The sequence below is a fragment of the Amphiprion ocellaris genome, chromosome 8, assembly GCF_022539595.1.
Source record: "Amphiprion ocellaris isolate individual 3 ecotype Okinawa chromosome 8, ASM2253959v1, whole genome shotgun sequence".
NCBI classification, from domain to species: domain Eukaryota; kingdom Metazoa; phylum Chordata; class Actinopteri; family Pomacentridae; genus Amphiprion; species Amphiprion ocellaris.
This window is the reverse complement of record NC_072773.1, coordinates 26,551,529-26,573,427: the sequence shown is the minus strand read 5'-3', so window position 1 is coordinate 26,573,427 and position 21,899 is coordinate 26,551,529. Positions and strand designations below refer to the sequence as shown.

At 41.5% G+C, this 21,899-nt stretch overlaps 1 protein-coding gene across 7 annotated transcripts in view; it reads left to right on the top strand.

The window, feature by feature from the left end:
- The first annotated feature begins 1,736 nt into the window (after positions 1-1,736).
- grip2a (glutamate receptor interacting protein 2a) overlaps positions 1,737-21,899 on the top strand; it is a 37,914-nt gene continuing 17,751 nt past the window's right edge. Inside the window, exons 1-9 of one of the 7 annotated variants that reach the window (XM_055012765.1) lie at positions 1,737-2,127; positions 7,748-7,828; positions 8,539-8,677; positions 11,392-11,537; positions 13,181-13,264; positions 13,374-13,449; positions 14,145-14,290; positions 17,863-18,010; positions 18,104-18,273. In XM_055012765.1, the coding sequence (XP_054868740.1) occupies positions 1,950-2,127; positions 7,748-7,828; positions 8,539-8,677; positions 11,392-11,537; positions 13,181-13,264; positions 13,374-13,449; positions 14,145-14,290; positions 17,863-18,010; positions 18,104-18,273 (1,168 nt within the window). In that variant the 5' untranslated portion in view covers positions 1,737-1,949. Of the gene's footprint in view, positions 2,128-4,302; positions 4,893-7,747; positions 7,829-8,538; positions 8,678-10,607; positions 10,703-11,391; positions 11,538-13,180; positions 13,265-13,373; positions 13,450-14,144; positions 14,291-17,862; positions 18,011-18,103; positions 18,274-21,899 lie in introns of those variants that run through there. The other 6 variants (XM_055012766.1, XM_023298678.3, XM_023298679.3 and 3 more) reach the window with 6 other exon arrangements.

Below are 21,899 nucleotides of genomic sequence, written 5' to 3'. Positions count from 1 at the left end.
TCAACTGTCTTGACTGTACGGAAGGAATACCAATGACTTTTTTGGTCATAGATAAGCCACACTCACCAGCAATGTCACGCACACAGAGTTCGCACAAAGATCCCTGGTTCGCGTCCCGGCTTTCCCGGGATCTTTCTGCATGGAGTTTGCATGTTCTCCCTGTGCATGCGTGGGTTCTCTCCGGGTACTCCGGCTTCCTCCCACAGTCCAAAAATATGCTGAGGTTAATTGATTACTCTAAGTTGCCCGTAGGTGTGAATGAGAGAGTGCTTGTTTGTCTATATATGTAGCCCTGCGACAGACTGGTGACCTGTCTAGGGTGTCCCCTGCCTTCACCTGAGTCAGCTGGGATAGGCTCCAGCCCCCCCGCGACCCTAGTGAGGATTAAGCGGTGTATAGATAATGGATGGATGGGATGAGGTGGGGGTGTTTTTGCTACTCTTGGTCCCAGTTTTTGAGAAGCGCTCGGCGTTTCTCCTGCAGCGTAACAGACAAAGAGAACCAGTCTAGCTCCTGCTGCATTGTAAAAGGCCTTGCGATTGTTCGAAATTGGTTAGCTGCCAACGATTGGACCAATCAAATTACTCGATGCATTCTTTTGTTACAATTCATGGCGGCATGTTCGTGTTGGAATTTTGAGCTATCGGGATCGTTTTCGGTGGAATCATGAGGTTTTTATCTAAAGATCAAGAGTCATCGGTGCTAGAAATAGATAAAAGTGTCAAAAACAAGTTCCGATGGAATTGGCTTGAGAGAAAAGTCATTTGAGTCATTTAACAAAACATTGGGTATTTGACTCATGGCTCAGGGCAAAATGAATCCCTGATAGTGTTTAAAGAGTGTTCTGGAAATGTAAAAAAAAACTGACTTTTTTTTTTTTTTTTTAAACTAAAATCACTCTAACAGCCCAGGCCAAATAAACGGCATTAAAAATCATGACTGTGATCTTTAAACGTGCATTATTACTGCAGAAATGTGCTTGAGGCGAACTGCAGCAGCGGAAAATTGGACATTTGAATTTTTCATGTAATTAAATGGAAATTTTGGGTAGAAGGAGCAACATTCTGTCAGTGAAGTTTAGGAAAATTTAGGGAGATTTTGAGTCCCATTCTATTGGGACCTTTTACTTTGTAATAGAGTAGACTTTACAGATTGGTATTTTTGCTTTTACTAAGGAAAGAGAAGTAATGCTCATTTGCAAGAAGGGTCCCAGGCAGGTTATTATGAATGCTTTCTGTAAAAGATTTAAAATGAGATGCTTAATCTGAACTTAAATCTCCCTTCAAAGCTGCAGAGGACATCATAGAGCTTTTGCTTTTTTACAGACTGAGCAGTATTAACAGTGTTTAATTGTGGTTTGAAGGTTTTCAATATGATCATTTAGTAAATCTGATTTTTGGATGAGCATATTCATACAAATCATCTTCCGTCACGCTCATATAATATAATCAATAGATTAAAGAGAATGTTATCAAAATCAAAATCACTGCCCTGAATTGGCCTGCTCAGGTTGTATACTGTTTTTGCGATGTTCAGAGCCGGTTCCCTGCAGAGAAAGTTTCCATTGCATTCTGGCAGGCAAGCTGTGCCCCACAGCCCTGAGCCCTCTGCCATCTGCTCCTGTAAAACTGACATTGCCAGAGATGCAAAAACATAACATTTATTTAGCCAGTCAGCTTGTGGCTGCCTGGATGTGGAAGTAACTTACCAATGATGGTTGGAAACAAACAGACACAGTGGTGGATCTGAGTCTTTTTTTTTTTTTTTTTTTAAAAACCTGCACCTGTTTGTGGAGCGGCCTGGAAGACTCACCTGGGAGGACTGGATGTTCTCCAGAGGGGGAGGAGAACATGAGAACAGCAGGGCAGACAGAGACTGCAATGTCTGAGAGATGGTGAAAGCGACAGGAAGAGGACAGAGTCTGTTTTTTCCTTTTCACTGGTCAGAAAATGAACATGTCAGCAAGGGTAGTGTTTGGAAAAGGGCGCCTCACCCCCAAACAGCTCTCCTTCGCGTTCCCTCAGACAGATTCCCTGAGGAAAGGCAGCCGGTCAGCAGGAGGAAAGAGGAGGATGTTCTCTTTTTCTCTCAGATGTAGACTGGGCATCATCAGAGGGAGGACCAAAGGTAAAAACCTGCAGGAAACCTTTATTAATTAACATTAAAGTTTAAGACATGTAAGACTTTTACAGTTTATTTAGAGTTTTATGGTTCTACTCAAAATTACTTCACTTTGGTAAGTCAGATAATCTCCCAGCAGTCTCCAACTTAAGTAAATTATTTAAACTCATTTTTTAAAAGGGTCAAACTGATTGCATGTGTGCTGTGGGCCTGTTGAAATGAACATTTGCTCGACTGAAATGTGAGTTTTTTAACCTTAGTGGTGAACCGGAAAGCATGTGAGACATGTGTTTCCTCTGATTCGTTTTTTTTTTTTTTTTTTTCACAAACTGATCTGCGCTGGGTGACGACTGAATTAGTCGTTTTGCTCCTCAGACTTTCACTTGCAGCTAGAGTTGATCACCATAAGATGGCAGTGTGGTCAGTTTGATCGATGGAGAGGTTGAGCTTCAGGTCCTTCTGCCTAGAACAACCATTGTCAATGTAAAGTCAAAACGTAGGCTTATTTTAAGGGTTAATTTACAAGAATGTAACAGGAAAATTAGAATATCAGAACTCTATAGCAAATACAGTCATACTGTTCTTGAAATTCATAATGTTTTGCACATTTCTCTTTACATTCCTTTGATTTCATTTCGTCTGAGCTTTCCCAGCATCTGTTTGTGCGCCAAGGTCACCGCTGCAGTTCTGTATTCCTAATCTAATCAGTGCCTTATCTTTCACACGACATCAATAATGTTGATTTCCAGTCTCGAAGAAGTGCAAAAGAGTCCATTTTTTATTATAACTAAACCTGCCTTGTTCCCAGAGGTTTTTATCAGTCTTCTCCATCTCCCAATTCTCTTTATTCTGTTGGAAATTAATTAGTCTCGCTCTGAAAGACTACGCTCGCTCACATTGTAAATGGGGTATTAAGGACAAAAGTCTCTGAGGAAATTATCTACACCAAAGAGTACTGTGTCCACTGGAACAGCTGACTAATTAGGCTCCATGCAACAGCGGGTGAAAACACGGAAATGTTTGTTTGCAATCACTTTACGCATCTGTACATGAGGCTGTTGTAGAATCGAGGGTATAGTTTCGTTGTGGAAGCCGGAATTGAATGTGATTTGGTCGTGCTGTGTGGTTTTGTTGGTTTGGCACCTCAAAGTCTTAGTGATGACAACAGTTTGTTCACAGTGAGCCAAAAAAACGGGCAGATGAGGTTCAGAGGAGCTGCCAGTGAGGCTGGAGGAGGGGTTTGTTGGTGGTGGGGGCTCTGGGGGTCAGGAAGTGGCCGGCGTCGAGGCTTGTGTGCATGACAAATGGTCAGACAGGTGCAGCCACGGGTCCACAGTGTTTGGGTGGAGGCACCGCCATGGGTCGAGGATTATCAAAGGGCCCTTAAACTCCCCCGAGGGGGGAAATGTGACAAGTTGGGCCTCCAAGGAAGCACACCTGATTTTGACTAAGTTGCTCAGATCCGAACTGTTCCTGGTTTCCAGTCTATTTGTGAACCATTTATTTATTTTCACACGATCACAATCAGAATCTGTCACTTGTGCTTGACAACTGCACAGTATCGGGATCAGATTTAATGACTAGACATGCATGCAGCTGTTCTGCACAGGAATTTTGCATATGGATTTGCTGCTATGTGCCTGCGTGTGTGTGTGTGTGTGTGTGTGTGTGTGTGTGTGTGTGTGTGTGTGTGTGTGTGTGTGTGTGTGTGTGTGTGTGTTTGTCTGTCTGTCTGTGTGTGTGTGTGAGACACGGAGAGAGAAAGGCACTGTGCAAATACAAGCTGTGCAAAACGTGTGGAGACTGTGAAAAAAATGTGACACTGCAGGGCTGACGATGAATGTGCAGGTGGTGTTAATTGTGCTGAGAGTTGAGTGCGTGGGGTGTGTGCGGGTTTGTCGTGCCTAACCTCATAGTGTGTGTGTGTGTGTGTGTACTGGATGGATATATGTGTGTGTGGGTGGGTATGAGGATGTGTTTGACTTGGTGGGGAATGGGTAAAGTGTGTGTGTGTGTGTGTGTGTGTGTGTGTGTGTGTGTGTGTGTGTGTGTGTGTGTGTGTGTGTGTGTGTGTGTGTGTGTGTGTGTGTGTGTGTGTGTGTGTGTGTGTGTGTGTGTGTGTGTGCAGGGGGGAGGGAGTGACTATCGTGTGTGCCTGCCTCACTGAACCCCTCTGGCAGAAAGAGTGAGAGAGTGAGAGAGAGCATGCAAACACACTCCAGCTCTGTATGAGAGAGGAGAAGGACTGTGTGTGAGCTCATGTGAGTGTATGAACGAGGCATGATAAATCCTCTGGAACACAGACGGACGATTAGTTAGAATAGCTCAAAAAGCAGGACCACGGCGACATGGCAAGAAAAGGACACGAACCATCTCCCTCCCTGCTTTGGATTTTATAGAAGAACAGAGCTGAGCTGATAGTATATTTGTGAGGATTGAGAGGAATCATCTAGTGAGTTCAAACAAGGGGAGGACGAGAGACCATCTGAGGGATCAGAATTTGCCCTCCGGAGCTCCAGACGTACAAAACAAGGACATGGTTAAAGGAATTGTTGGACTTGGAGTGAAGGAATGACAAAAGAAAGATGTTCTTCTTGTTTGATGTGAGCGACTGAGACCTGGACTGCCGGGTCGCCTACTTTTACATCAGGTGGAACCTCAGCTCTCTGCCTACAACTAAAGATCAGCAAGGTTACTTCCAGGGGGTGGCTGCGCTGAATAAACCACAACCATGCTGTGTGGTCTGAGGAGAGACACCAAGAACAGCATTGGTAAGAGAATCACACTTTGATCTTTAGAGTCAACTTGTATTTGAGACAGCAGGAGGTCACTGATCACCTGTAAAGAGCTGCTCATTTCTCACATGTGTGAAAGGCAGCTGAGTTGTCCCTCTAGCCTTCCTCCTGATTGTATCCTCACATCCATTTAGCCGAAATGCAAATGACTTTGATTGTAGAATCACAGACTGCTGCTCTGCCAAGTGTCCTGCCATGTGTAACTGGGGCAGATATAGCAAAATAAACTGGGTCTGGATGGGCCCCAGTGTATAAATAAAGTTTTACATCTGAAAATAGCATTATGATTTCATTGTCATTGTAGGCACCGCCCCCATATTTAACCTACATTTGGATTGGATGGCATACAGTGCCCTGAATTAAATCAGGAGTTAATTAACTCACTGCATATTTACGCAGGAGGGAGGAATTTAATTTTCACTCACCAGGTACTTCAGATGCAGCTTCTCAAGCAAATCATATCCATGAGACGACAACTGACTTCCTCCACTAAGCAATCAGAGCTCAGATTCATTTCATTTATTATTTTTATTTTATTACATTTTTTTTGGTTTGGCAATTTTTTTTTTTTGCTCTGTTCATAATCAGTCCCATCCTGATCTTAATTTTGACTCTGAGGGTGAGTGATGGTTATTTTAAGCTGGAGGAGGAGGAGGGCTTGACGGTACAGTAGCGTTCAGTCACGTGCAGCTCTTTGGGTCTGTGTAACCCAGAGCTAATGTTGCCTTTTGACTGCAATGACAGCTGCTGGACTGTCAGGGCCCCCAGGAGCCCGCATGGCTACGAGGCTTTTGCCTATTATGTGTTTGTGATGTGTCACTCACTTTGTGTATTTGTGTGTGTGTGTGTGTAGCCTCAAAGCCACTGGACATGGTATTTGTGCAAGGATGTGGGTAAATTTGTGTGAAATACCATTTTATGCTTGTGTGTTTTCTGTACATCCCCATAACATGCAAGTCCAACAGAGATATTTTTGTAGTTGGGGTCTGACTCATGCATCTGTGTGCACTCGAAGGCTGAATTTTCTGCTTCCCTCCTTGCATCCCGGGGCTCACGAAAGGTTTCAGGTCAGTGAAGGAATGACAAAGGATCTTTGCCTCTCAGCTGTCTAAAGGCTTCATCTTCAATCGGACAGATGTGTGGGCTCCATGTGGACAGTGATAAAGCAGTGGGTTTGATGTCCGCAGAGCACTTGTTTCCCCCAGTTCAGTCTTGACAGAGCAACAGAGCAAGATGTCAGATTAACTAAACTGACATTTTTTATGTTGATCTGATAAACTCTCAGACCTGAGATATTGCTGCTTCATGATAACAGGTTTAAAATTTCTGACCTCTAGAGCACTGTGTAATGTTTTGACCTTTATTGCTTTATTGCACCTCCATACACAATATAGTTTAACAGTACAGTCGCTTTTTTATTTTTCTTACCTCAATTTTGTACATAATTGAGTTTTGAGGGATGCACACATTATAACGTTGCGGTAGAGTCGATGAGTCATGCAGAATCCTGAACCTCACTTTTAGCCTGCATTTGTTAACATTTTGATAAATTGGCACCACTAAAAGCATGCTGAATTAGCTATTGGCAGTTCAACTGTTTGCAGTATGTCTATGGCTCTAAAGACAACTGTGACTTCATTATTTTTCCACTGAAGAAAACTTAAAATTGCGATGATTCTCAGGTATCTCTGGAGTTGCAAGGTTTGCTGTGATCTTTAGACTGATTCAGATGGATATTGGAGGTAATAAGACAATTACTAAATAAAAGTCACAATGAATAGGAAAATATCTCCTCAGTGTGTTCTGTGCCAAACCAAATTACAATAATTAACTTTATGCTGTTTTTAGAACACCACCAGAAGCAGCAGCCGCTCTGTGTTGTTCTCATTGTGTCCCCTCTTCAACTTTTTAACGAACCTCATGTAGTTAATGAATAAGGGCTGATAGTCAAAGTAAGATTTTAATCTAGTGTCTCCACAGTGCAGTAATGAAGCAGTCGGAGCCTTTTGCTTGTGAATGACTTTAGTTTGATGCCTGTGTTGAAAGGCAGTACCATGCCCAGTCCACTCCTAAAAAGAGATCCTGGCACAGCTCTTTCTCAAGTTTGCAATATGATGTTCAATCACTGCACCAGACAGCTGAAAAGGTAATCTGCAGTGGACAGGATTAGAGAAGTGCAAAGTCAGTTTCCTTCTTCACTGTGGCTGCTGACATGGTTTGTACGGCTGCATTCAGGTTCAGAAGGCTGGGCAGTGGCTCAGCTAATCTGAGGACAGCCCTGTGCTGTGTCAGAAAAGGGTCCCACTGTGGGTGAAAAAAAAAGAAAAAAAATCAGTTTCTCTGCAGAGCAGATTGAACATTTCCCTGCTTTTTGTAGCAGCTGCTGTAAATGACATGAAAATGATGATTTCCTCTCCATGCAAGAACACTCCATTAACCGCATGCTGTTCCTTCAAGAAAATTCCCATGCTTTGGTAGTCACGTACATCAAGCTTGCTGCACACGTATTCTTGCGTTAAATGATTTTCAAGAGTCTTTGCTGCAGACAGAGTAGCTTTTTAAAACCCTTGACCCTTTTATAGGATTGTCGTGGAAACAGAGTGGGGTGACCTTTCAGGGTCGTGAGTTCAGGCTTATCGCTGTGGTTCAGTTAACGCCTGACGGATGTGGCTTGGTGCTGTTTCCATGCCAGAAGCCCTCACATTACCCAGGGTGATGTTCAAAGCATTAAAGTGTGTGCTGCTGTCATGATGTGCAATGAGCGGTCATGTTCATTTAGCCTTGTGCTGCAGAGTTTCCCTACACATCTTACCTCGCCGCTGTCTCCTCAGATGAAGGGCCATACTCAAAGGGGAGCAAAGAGTCCGGGGCAACTGACCAATCCCATTCGTCCCGGAGGCGCAGCCTTTCAGGTACAATACAGTCAAACGTGACTTCACATCTCTTGGTTTTGTCTGTTGTCTGATTCACCTCAAAGAGAGGAGGAGTCATGTCATCTCTGACTGAGATTTGTGTGTGTGGTGAGCCATGCGTGTGTTGTGTTTTGCTTGATGTTGCACTGTTTTAAATGCTTAGATAAGGTGAAAAATAATGCTTGTATGGCAAATCTGTCATTGGTACTAAACCACACTTAGTAGACTTCACATAGAGCAATTTAACAGCACAGCACAATGTGGATCACAAGACAGAATGAGTTCTGTGATGATGTTTTAGAACCACATATTCATCAATTGATGCCAAACTCATTTTCAGTCACCCACAATGAATACAGTTGGATTTCAATTTGTGGCCTGTGTTCAACATCATTCCCATTGAGTGTCTTTTTGCAATAATGCATTGTCTTTCTTTCCATTATCAGCATTTAGCGTGGTATTAATAAAATTGATTCCACCCTCCTTGTCCTCCTTCTGAACCCACCACAAAGATTCACTCAGATTGAAAGATGTGGAGGAACTAGAAAAAGACAGGAAAGTGAGAAAATAAAGTATGAGGTCGCGTGTCAGAGAGCATTTTTGGTGAAAGATTCAGGAAAAGGGTCTTACCTTGCCTCTTAGAAAGGGTGATTCTGTCAACCAGATGCTAATGCTGACTGTGGATCTGTGCCTGTGTCTGTATCTGTCAGCAGAGGAGTATCGAGGAGTGACCACTGTGGACCTGATGAAAAGGGAAGGCAGCAGCCTTGGCCTCACAATCTCCGGAGGGTCTGATAAGGATGGCAAGCCCAGAGTGTCAAACCTACGGCCAGGTGGGCTAGCTGCCAGGTGAGATCTCTGCTCTGTGATGCACTTAAAAGCTGGCAACCACACCAAGCTGTCCGGACTTGTTATTCTGCCCCCGCAAACATACACGTGTTGCAAAGTTACACCAGCTCGCCCTGACTGAAAGACCGTAGGCGTTAGATCAGCTTGCTGTCAAACCAAAGTAAAGCGTCACCTGGACTTTTTTTCACAAGTGCCCAAGAAACTGCATAGATGTGTCGATAAACTGAAAGGTCATGTTATTTTTAATTGTCATACTCAGGACTAATTTACTGTACAGTGATAATTGTTCAATCTGACTGTTTGGTGAGACTGCTTAATTAAGATGAAACTAATTTTCCCCAACATCAACCACATGAAAAGAAAATGTAGTGGGAGATGCACATTTCATGATGATTAAACAGCATGTGACTGAAATGAAACACACATACACACAAACAGTTTTGTAAGAATGAGACAGCCCCTCTGAAAATGTCTTGGCCAAATATGCAATCGCTTGTCAAGTCCAAGGAGGTTTAAAGACAGACACTGTGCTAATTCTTCCAAGCAGCTTGTCGTCCCACAGCTGAGTCCATGCTTGTGTGGAAGTGCTAGCTAATTTACTGGGTGGAGAGACACACAGGCAGACAGGAGAGCGACTGACAATGACACAGTGTGATGAGAATGGACCACGATGACAGGCCGTTCAGCTCTGCTGGTTAAGACGTCTCTCTCTGTCTGCTGTCAGTGCTGATTGGCAGTAGCCCAAAGTTTAGAAGGGCAAGCAATGGCAGAACATCTATTTAATTAATTAGCTCTCCAATGAGCAATGTGTTGACTCAGAATGTCAAATGTGAGACACCATGTACAATCATCATGGCTCTAAGCCATCCCACTCCAGGGTCCTATTCACTTTCTACACAGGTGGCTCTGCATGTTTGTTTCCCTACTACAAGGGTACCTAAAATCAATGTATCTTTACTGTCTGCCCAGTTTGGGAAAGGGAGGAAAAATGAAGCTGCTAGATCACACTTGAATTCATAAAATGTATTTCAGATTATCTTGGCTGACTTTATCCAAGTATCCTGTTTTTATTCTAGAAAACCATCTTCTTTGGTAAATATATTAGCCAAAAGCATATCAACTGGGGTCAAACATGGTTCTCAAGACCTAAAACAAATTAAGTAAATTGGGTTCCTTTTGACAATAAACAACAAATACAGTTTGTATTTTCAAAATCCACAAAGAAATAAGATGATTAGATGAGACTCCAGATGGTAAAAACAAGGGCATGAACTGTGGCTTTAGACATCCAGATGATGCTGTCATGGTGTGGGGGTAAACCCTAGCAGAGAGCACACAGACGAGGGACTGAGGCAAGAACAAAGGTGGATTTTATTGTTTAAACAGAAGTTCAGGGAGTGCTGGACGGGGTGGGAAAACTGATGTCTGGAGTAACTGAACTAAACAGGGAGGGTGAGGGGTGACTGTACCAGGAACCGGCAGCCCGGTTGGCGTCCTCCGTGGTGGGGGTAGGTTGGCGGCGGAGAGCGGGCAGGAGAGCCTCATTCCAGGGAGGGCAACAGGCGGGGTGTTTTCCAGAGCTGAGGGGGGCACACAGCAGGCAGACACCCTCCACGATGAGTAGGAGATCCAGGAGCAGGCAGCAGGTCCAAGGTGAGGGAGGGGGGAGGTCTGGTCAGGGCTGGATCCGGAGTGCAGGAGATGGGGGGGACAGAGCAGGTGGGACCAGGCAGCTGGGTCAGCGGAGTGCGTGAGCAGAGTTTACTATCTGGCCAGCTTTTATGGTGGAGATGATCAGCAGGTGTGCTGCACTGCAGCTGCCCGGAGTTCCGTTGATGAGTGATTGGTGATGAACAGCAGCTGGACAGAGCAGCTCTGCTGAGCTGCAGCAGGAAGGTGGAGAGAGGAATAGGAGGGAGGAGGGAGGATGAGGGAGGTCAGGTGGGGGCTGAAGTTGGGACAGAGGAGGGAGCCCTGACAGATGCAGACAGAATTGTAATTGCAATGTATATCACAGGGATAAAGGTAAGACTGGTACCTTATTTTGCACTGGAGTTGTAATTGTGGAAATGCATATTTTGCAAAAATATCAGTGATTGCATTGAAGGGAAATATCTTTGTTAAAAACTGTTCAGTTTACACATATATACTCATTTTACTGCAGGGGCACTTAAAACTAATGACCGTTATTGTTGTGACACAAATTCAAACAACCAGCTATGAATATTTATGCAAACATTCATATTATATGGTTTGCATTAAATATCATTTCTGACGGTCAAACATAGAGAGATGATGCACTAAAATCCACCTAGAACATGCAGTCAGATTAGATGTTTGCGTCTCATTTTGATTGCCAGATCAACTCACTAATTACGAGTTGCTTACAGCAATAAGCTGAACGTGTCTGTAAAGCTCCAGAGACAGCACAGTTGTTGATAGTCCATCACTGTGAGCCACATCTCTCTCTCACACATTACAGATGTTTGCAGTTTTAAGGTGTTAAAACTCGGCCCATCATTAAGACGTGTTCACAGCATCAGGTGCTCCAGTAATGTAGAGCTGAGTTGTTGTGCATTAGTGGTGCAAATTTGCAACTTCGGTGACAAATGTGCAGTAAATCTGGAGCTTCTGGAGGCCTCGGGGCAGCCGCCTGCTTCCCCCAGTCAGTAACCGAATGCTGACCTTAATGGTCTTTCCGTGACTTTCCACAGGAGTGACCAACTGAATGTAGGAGACTACATCAAGTCAGTGAACGGCATCAACCTGTCAAAGCTTCGGCATGATGAGATTATCAGCCTGCTAAAGAACATCGGGGAGCGAGTCGTGCTGGAGGTGGAGTATGAGCTGCCTCCATTTGGTAAGTGAATTCTGAGATAGTCTGATTTACTTTCACCAGATAGTAAAAATGCGCAAAGATTTTAGGATAATGCACAAAGATGGTTGATAGATAAGCTTATTAGCTGAGACTGTAGACCATGAAGAACCCTGACTTATGACATGTAAACTATTTAACCTCCACAGAGCTCAGCATAAAATTGTGCTATCTGTTAATATTCTGACTGCTTTCTGGTCTCAAAGTGTCACATAGAATGAGGTATAATATGTAGGAAGAGCATGCATGAAAGCTGTCATTACAGGCTGTCCTCCTGGAACAAGTTACAGAAAACAGGCTGTTGAGTTTTACTTTGAACTACCTACCGGAAACCTTTTCCCTCCATCCCTCCTCCTGCTCATCACACCTCGAATATTGCTCTGTTGTTTGGCCTGCAACCAAAAAGATTGATTAAAAAAACAAGAGCTCAGAGACAGGAAGTTGAGAAAAACAAAGCTGCTAGATCACACAAACATCAGTAATTGCACTGAGGGAAATACCTTAGTTGAGAATGGTACAATTTGCATGTGCTAAATAGTCAGTCTTGCCACCAACCTTAATTACCAAGAAATTTGACTTGCCACAAAGATAACAAAATTAAACATAAATAAATCCATTTCACGTGATAGTGAATTTTTGCGTTTTATTTTTGAAATTGAGATTTTTTTCTTGCAGGGGGACCTCCGAACTCCCAGGCAGATTTGGTCCCCCTGATGGTGTTGACTCCTTTAGAGGGCTCAGCTCTCACTTCAGCTTTACTGTGTGTTTATATGTTCTGCATCACTGTTAAAAAAAAAGAAAAGGAAAAAAACTTGAAAAAGTGTCAATATTCTTGCAGCGGGGCACCAAAAAAAAAGTAAAATAACAGAAAGCATCTTATAACAGTACAGTGCAATTTCAAGCCTATTGCATGAGATCATATGTACTTTTTGGCTTTTATTATTAACAAAGGATTAGAAGATAGATAGATAGATAGATAGAATGCATCTTAAGTCTTTTCATGTCAAAAAAGTTTTGTTTTCTTTTTTGTAGGGAAATTTTATGGTTATTTATAGCTACATGTTTTTACTGTTATTTTAAAATAGACTTGTACATTTACATTCATTCGTTTTTATAATGTTACAGATCTTGTCATGTATTCTAAAAAAATATGTAAAATCAAAGGGGAAAAATTACAGTTTACTGTTTTTTTTATTTAGCTGTGAAGCACAGCTGCCCCACTTTGGAACAAAGCCATTTCAGCTGTGTTGAAAGGGTAGTTATAACCATAAACATGTTGGCCAAATGAAGTTTTAAGTTCAACAGCTAGACATCTTTCAACCTGAGAATCACTAAATCAATGATCATTGGGTTTAACTGATCAACGGCTGGCCTCAGAAGCACATTTGGTCCCTGATTGTGACTGTAAATCATTAGAACAAGTCAACAAACAGTGGTAAGTTACACTTTGAGATTAAATAAATCATATTTTCACAACAATTTCTTCATTCTCTTAATTCAAAGTATCTCAGATGTCACTAAAATGCAATTTTTGTGAAAGTTTTATATGTGAATAGTGTTCCTTTTCTGTAGCCACATAAGATTAAAATAATAATTTTATGAATCTGTCTTTTCCTCTTTGCTCTTAGTTCAGACCCCCTCAGGAGTCCTAACCAAAACCATCGAGGTGTGTTTACACAAGGAGGGAAACAGTTTTGGGTTTGTCATGAGAGGTAAGTGGATGGGATGATTTTTGGTTCCAATATAATAGCAGGTTTTCACTTTTTGCACTTGTTTGTATCTGTGTTTAGTTTTTATTGCTTTTCTGGGGTTTGTTTTCAGGAGGCTTCCATGAAGACTGGCGCAGGTCTCATCCTCTGGTGGTTACCTACGTCAGACCTGGCGGTCCTGCTGACAGGTAAGAACGTGGACAAAACGGATGTGCCCAAGTGTGCGCTGAACATCGTGTTTGTGTATGCATATACAAGTGTAGCGATCTATGTGGCTTTTATGCTTTGTATGTCTTGACCTTGCATGAATGAGTCTTTTCAGATTATTGTATGTGTGCATGCATGCATGTTTCTGCATTGTATAAATGTAGATTTATAGCCTAATGAATGTCTTTTACTAATTGTGTTGTTTTTCTCCACCATTAGAACCTCTATTTGTTTTCTGTGCAGCATTTCATTTTTAATATTAATGCATCTAAGTGATGTTAAAACAACAGTATTTTTGTGTGCACGTTGCTTTTCTCTTCTGCATCAGTGTATGCTCAGGCCACTGCATGAAAGTGTGGCTGTGACACATATAGAGTATGTTATCTCCAAAGCAGAAAGGGCACTGCTCGTCCCGAGGCTAAAGCAACATTGCACCTTTCCCCATGAAAACCGAGCGAGAGCACCAAAACGCTGGAACAAACATAATTCAACCATCAAAGACTTTACGGCCATTTATCTTGTTTATCCTTCATCTCACCTGGGAGGAAACGCTCATGTGGAACAGTGTAATCATGCACTGTGACTGGTGTTCAAACGCTTGTATGAGCATCTTGCTATGGTCGCCTGTGTTTTATTTATTTTTCTATCTTCTCCCTCTCCTTCTGTGTTTCTCCAGAGAGGGAACGTTGAAGGCCGGAGACAGAGTATTGAGCATAGACGGGATGCCTTTGAACAGAGAGAGGCACGCTGACGCTTTGACCATGCTGATGCAGAGCGGCCAGGAAGCTCTGTTCCTGATTGAGTATGACGTCTCTGTCATGGGTGAGCACACACGCACGCACGCGCATAGACACGCACACAGTCACACACAGAATATGTGGAGGCATTGTAGGGCAGTGCTGCTCTGAGGGTAAATAATGTGGCCGTTTGGCAGCGTGGATGGAAGTGAGTGTCGGTGCTGGAGACGCCAACAGGGGAGTCACATGAGCCCGAGAGCAGCAGTGAAAGGGTAGATGGGTGATATATGGTGCTTTATCAAAACATGTGGGTCTAATCTCGCACATAGTGGCACCTAAAAGTATATTCAACACTTGGATACAACATTGAGGGACAGTGTTAACTGTGTATTTTGTATTTTAATGTGATCTTCAATGACAAAGTGCTGGACATGAGCAATAGGCAGACGTTTGATCATCACATGTCCAGAAGCCCTGATGATGCTACATATTTCATGAGGCAGGATGACAGACTTTCATAGCCATGCATTAACCCTTCAACCCACCTTATTTGACAATAAGTAGCTTTAAATCATCTCAGTCCTCGCATCCCTCTTCGTATTAGCCTGTTCCAGCTTTTAAGTAAATCTATACGATGATTACGCTGAGAGAAATACTCAGACACAAGGTATTTATGGAAAGTCACTTTATTACACTTGAGCTCAAATTCTCCATTAGCAACATACAGTTTTTTTTAAAATATGAAATTCAAACCCAAGATTGTGTGTGTGTGTTTTTTAGGAACTTGCCATCAAATGGACATATTCTGGGTACCTTCGGGTCTATTTTTGTTTTTAAGTGGTTTGTTGTGAAGCTAAAGAGGCAATCTTGTTTCAATTATCTCTCTCAAATAGCCTCAATCATTACAAGCAATAAGTGCATTCTCTTCATTCAAAAAACACCTGGAAAGGGTTCTAAAAATATTGCACAGGCTTCAAACTTTGAGGAATTATTCCATCTTTATTTTTATCTTTTGTTTGTGGATATTTTTACAGGGGAACTATCTTCATAAGCCATTTTTGGCTTCCAATCTCTTCTGCGAAATGCTCATTATTTTGTGTTTTTTTTAAAGTTCTTACTGTCCATACTCTTTATTTGTGCAAATAAATAAAGGTTTGAAATCTGCAGAGGACCAAGATATTGTGATGTTTAGTGCGGAATGTTAGTCAAGATCCAAAAATGATTTGGGCCAGTGCTTTGGACCATTAAATCCTATATTTTCCAAAGTATCTTTATTGTCCAAGCCAGATGAACTCCCCCATCTTTCACATCCATAGTTTGTAATACAAGGTTTCAGTTAATGCTCAACCTGAGAAAAACACTATGATGGTTATTTCCCACAGACCTTTAGATATAAACTCCTCCAACGCCACAAAAGACAACATCATACTACTGTTAAATCAGTTATATTTAATGTGCTACATCTGCAAAAGGCACCTTTAAGTAAACTGTGGCTGGAACACAGTGCAACAAACAACATATATCAGCATTATTTCAAGCTGTGCCCTTCTAGTATTTATATAGTTTCTTCATTTCACTTCATTTGTTGGGGTCATTTTGAGACACTAATGTTGTTAAAAAGAGACAAAACACTAACACAAGTCAGTTTGAGGACACAGACCGAATCCGAATATCCTCAGCATTGGGTTAAAAAGTGGTACAGTACGCCACTAAACACAGGCGCTCACTACATGACTAAAAGCCTAATTATAACCTCAATTTGGCCATGGTGACTAATTCTCAAGATTGCACACTTTGCACTGGTCTGTGCAAAAATGGGGCAGGTCACCGAGGACAGTTGACACACATTATTGTTCTGTGTGAGGGAATTCAGGATTTAAGCCTCCTGCCTCAACGCTGAACCAGTCAGAGAGTTCAAAGTGTTAAGAAAATCTATTTTAGAGCTGAATATCTGGATAAGTCAGAACAAGAACTTTAAAATTTATGCTGGTTGCAGTTATTCTTAATCGTGTAAGCGTCTTCTCTGAAACACTGCTGCATCACATCATTTCATGCTGAGCAGAGCAACACTTGATTTGTCCTGCAAAAGACCAGTACTCACTCAAGATACTTAACTTCTTCTGCATAGACGTATCCAAAATGACATGTCCCTTTGTCTTTGCTTTAGTCAAGACAGTTAAATGTCAAAAGGAACTGTGTCAAAATGACAGAGGACAATGAATTGTGTTTCTTCATGTCACTTCTCACTGGGGCCTAGCGAGCAGGCAGTAACTCAACAAGAAAGACAGACATCCTCGCAGTTTTATGAAGCCACAATGTGAAACAAAAATCACTCAAATGAAAGTTTAATAAAAGCAGATTTTTGAAAGTAAAAAATTAGCTCACCTTTAACACCTCACTGGCCATTCAAACATTCCTGCCTGTCTGGTTTATAACCTAATTGATGCTTTTATTAAGGGTTAAAACTTCATTGTTGCTAATCATTTATAGATAATTTATAGGCCATTAATGAGAAAAGGTTTTTAGTTGTCAGGTTTTGGAAATTCCTTCTCCCATCATGACACTTTTGTCTTTTTTTGGCAAAATCTTCAATGAATTTGGGAGCAGCAGGATAACTGGGTCGAAATCTATTTATTAACTGCTTGTGTGCAAAGACAGCTGCAGTTATTAACACTTTTATTTGCAAATTGACTAACTTTCACTATTGGCTCAATATAAATCAACCACAGGAGCCATTTTGAAGGCTGTACTAAGACTTATGACTGAATAGCAAGTATGAAGTAGTTATATATGTTTATAACCATTCATAACTACATTATTACTGAATAGATACACACAGCAATGATATTTCACAGTGATTCACGAATATTTCTGAAACCACTAGCACAGCAGCACTTTTAAGTGGTCTAATGGTCTACTAAATGGATCAAGCAGCAACTAGCACCTAACAACATTTTTACTGTCTGTAGACAGCAAATACATAAAATTAAATGTAAAATAACCTAACAAAAAGATGCTTCTGATATAGCAAAGTACTTTTGCTATGTTGGTGTGGCTTAGCTTGCTATATATGTCTGGGGGTCTAAAGCTTTGTTTATTGCAGAGTAACTATTAGCTTTGCTCACAACACTTTCCAGGGACACAGCATTGAACATTCTACATTTCCTGTCATGTTCTCATTATGTTTACATGTAATACTTTATGCTTCAATGCATATCAACAACTAGTCAAACTGTTTCAGTTAATAAATGATAATATTGTAAAATTAAAAGACTAAATGGATTTTGGTCCAGGTGTCCTGCAACCCATTTCCAGATTCTGATCAACACAGCATAAATTATTCATTAACCATTAATGAAGCATGAATTCCGGTTAATAAATGATTTATAAACTGCTTTTTTAAAATCTGGTACCAGAGGCAAAGTCAGTGTATTGCTGGGTAAAGCTACAAGAAATGTATGTAATGGAAGGTAAACAAGTGTGCCAAAGCAGCTGAGAACTGTAAATCAATGAACAATGTAAATCCGATCACATTATGCTCATCTATGACTGTCTTGGGGTGTTTACATTGTCACTGGCATTTTGTTTCTAGTATTAAATGCATTCAGTAAACTTGTCGACCACTGTATCTGTATCTGTCCATGTTATCGGTTTCAGAGGCAGTGCAACAAGCCTCAGGCCCTCTGCTGGTGGAGATCGTGAAAGGTCCTTCGACCAGCCTGGGGATCAGCCTCACCACAACAATATACAGGAGCAAACAAGTTATTATTATCGACAAGATAAAGGCCGCCAGTGTGGTGGAAAGGTGAAGTAAAACCTTTGAAATTGTTACCACTCCAAAGACAGTTTCCTGACAGAAAACTTCCTGACACGACCCACCTCTGTCGTCCTGTCTCAGGTGTGGAGCGCTGCATGTAGGCGACATCCTCCTGTCCATAGACGGGACCAGCACTGAGCACTGCTCACTGATGGAGGCGACGCAGCTACTCGCCAGCACCTCTGAAACTGTCAAACTAGAAATTCTCCCAGCCAGTCAGAGCAGACTTCCAATCAGGCCACAAGACACAGGTATGTACCGCAGCTGACACAAAAAGCAGACTGTAAAAGAGTTTAGTTGACATTTTAGTGATATCCAGTCATTTTTTATTGATAGGTGATTGTTTCCATAATAAATAATTGTGGAATTTGTAAAGACATAATCATAGTAATAATAAAAAACATATTTTTTTTACTTTTAATACAAATGTATGCAAGATATATCCCATGGACTTCAAAAGTCCCTCAATTATATATTGACCCATTCAATTTACTAGAATATAAACACAGAAGCAGCGAATCAGAATTAAGGAAATGTTTAACATTTTAAACAATTCACAACTGCTAAACATTCATTTTCTGTGACTCAACCCCTGAGAGAATTCCTGTTTGTCAAACACACTAACAGAATGTGTTGGCAGGATGGTATGCTCTCAAGCTTTTCTAAGAGATGAGTGTATAAAAATAACTAGAAAAAGAGTTTTATGTAATGTCTTTGACTCTACAGCAATATATTCCCCTTTAAACTCATCTAGAGGACGTGAAAAAAATTGTGAATGTATATGTTTGTTCGATGTTATTTCTTATTTTCTCTCTAGTCACAACTCTGAGACAGGCAGACAATGTCAACTTGAAGTTTTTGTGCAAACAAATAATGTACATGTCTGGGAGACTGAACCAAAAAACAAACTCCATGTGGGCCGACAACAGTGAGAAAACAGGCAAAAAATAATCAGGGCCCTGCATAGTGGGAAAACAACGGCAAAAGCACACGGATAATCTGGCAAGGTGTAACTGGGGAATTGTCGAGGAACTAATGAGCAGAAGGGCAGGGAAGGTCAGGTGATGCAACAAGTGGGAAAGCAGGGGCAGGTGGGAGAAGCTGGACTGAAATGAGAGCACAGTTCCAGCAGAGAAGGCAAATGACCAGGGGAGAATGGATGAAACACACTGTGATCTCTGTGATTGTGATCTTTCAGAGGGGCTCAATCCCCAAGTTGGAAACCAGTGCCTGACTAAAATAAGTAAAACCAGGCCCGCTTCAACCAGCTGCAACACTAAAGTCACAAATCTAAAAAATGTCATTTATATGATATACCGGTACCAGGAGACATTTTAATGGAGGACATGTATGTTTACTCGTAATGTCATACTTTTACACTGCTGTAGTGGTAATCTTAGGAAAATCACTGGTATTTATATAGCATTTTTTATACAACAGTCATTGTGAATTTACCAAAACTAGAGTAAATATTAAGGTTAAGATCTGACAGTGTTATTTATTATGGGAACTTATCTGAGTGATTTCAATATTGTGGTAAAAGCCCCACAAAATTATAGAAAATACAAATTCACCTGACAAAAATAGTAAGGTTAAGACAGTACAGCATTGTTAGTTATGGGAATTTGCGTGACTCTCTATATATAAAACCCAGGGATTCCATATGAGGAAGCATATTTGTGACAGTGAACAGGAAGAACTCCTGTTTAACAGTAGAACTAGGCTCAGGGGGGATGGCCATCTGCCTCGACCAGTTGGGGTGAGGGCAGAAATGAAGAGAAAAAAGGATAACGGAAACAAACAAACCACAGAGCGTAAACACTGGACAGATTTGTGGAACCGGTAGCTGCAGATCAGACACTAGCAGCTGCAGAGCCAGAAATACCTACAGAGAGGATAAAGCCCATACTATGACATAGAGAACATGCAGTAGTGCAAATAAATGCATGGAGGAAGTGAGAAGGTTGAAAACGTGTAGATAGCAGAAAAGAAAAATCTGAGCAAAATCAGGCTTAGAAATCAGTGGCAACTACAGGCAGGAAAGAAGAAACAATGGAAAAAATGGTAAGCTTCTAAGTTTGATATGAAAAGTGAAGCAAGATTGGGTGCAGCGACTGAAAAAGTCCTGCTGCTTTTGGTTTTGAGGTGTGAATCTGGGACTCAGAGGAGTAAATGTGACCTCAAGGCAGAAAACTGAGGTAACATATTGGTAATGTGTTGTGAACTATATTTACTAAAGGATCTGGATACGTCTTTCATCACTGGATGTAATATTAATATTAAAAAATGTGGCTGGTGTGTAGGTGGATGGTGCGGTGTTTTAATGTTGCATCTGTAAGTGAAACAATAAAAAAGTGTCAATATGCAGAACAGTGAGGAGGACTCACAGATGCCTCATTTTATTGTGTTTAGACTGTGAAAACATGCTGTAGAGGGACTCTAGTTCCATCGTGTTTCCTCACCACATGTATGGTGACTGTTTGGCTCTTAGCTGCTTTACCTACAGCTGTAAAGAGCCTGGCTGCCTCCCAGCTGCCTTCCTCCCTGCGCTCTGAATCAGCCCAATGTGTGTGTGTTTGCGTGTGCACGTTGCACCACCGGCCACAATCCCTCTGGCTTTGGGTACACACTCAGCCTCTTATGCATACCAACAAGGCACACACACACAAATGCTCACACACTCGTTCTCTGTCAGAGATCATGTTCTTACCACGTTCTGCAGACTTATTTCTGGGTCAGCAGCTGCAGGGACTCCTTAGCATGTAGGCATGGGAGGAATCACACATGACAAAGCTGGAGTTTGGTCTTCAGTGCTTCAATTTATTATTTTTAATATGCTTGAAATATATATATATTTTAAGTTAAAGCCTCTGAAGCACAGGAAGAATTCAGATCTTTTGCTTACTCATGCTATACTCTAAAAATACGCAGTCATAAAAAACAGTTAAGTAAAAGAATGTCAGTATAATCACGTGAATGTACCTAAAAAGTAAAGGCAGTTCATCTTGTTATGCATTGTATTTTGTAGTTCGTTGCAGAACAAAACTGTAATTGTTTTTCATTGAATTCATTTTATAGTCAATTGATTTGAGCACAATATTTCAGTAAATGTACTTACAATGTTACATCCCACTGCTGCTATAGACAAACAAATAAATACTTTCCAGTGTAATCTTTGAAGCACATGCACAAGCTTCACTTTTCTATAAAACCACAGGCGCTTCTTCTGAAATTGCGATTCAGTAACGGTTCAATTCTTGAATAAGGTGTTGTGCAGTTCTGATAAGACGATATTTTTACTCCCCGTTTAAGGCACGATTATAAGATGCAATTTGTCTAATCTGCTCGGGGGATTTAATGAGACTGATATGGCCACTGAGAGATTATGAGTTAATGTCTATTCGCAGCAGTGTGAACTGAAAGCACCATTTCTTGGAGAGATTCCCCTAGGTGAGCTTAACATAAGCCGGCAGAACCAGAGCTTTACAGGTTTGGTTGAGTCAGATAGAAACTGGTTCTTCCAAAAGGGGCCAGAGGTTCTCCTTCATGTATTCTGTCTACGTACGGTTGGATTTAATCAGGTTCCCTGAGTATGGCAAACATCCCAAACACCACTGTAGTCATCCATGTTTGCAGCAAATCCTCTATCAATGTGAGCAAGTTGTCAGAGATTAGACCCCTGCAAATGAAGCAGCAAGGATTACTGTCACATGTAACATTCAGTGACAAATTTAGCCGCATGACTCTGTAAAGGGAAGTTAATTATCGAGGTGTGTGTCATACAGTGGGTCAGCTGTGTCCCTTTGAGTGCTTCATGAATGCTGCTTGACTGAATGCTCTGTCACACGCTTTGACATGAAGGATAAGATGCCTCTCA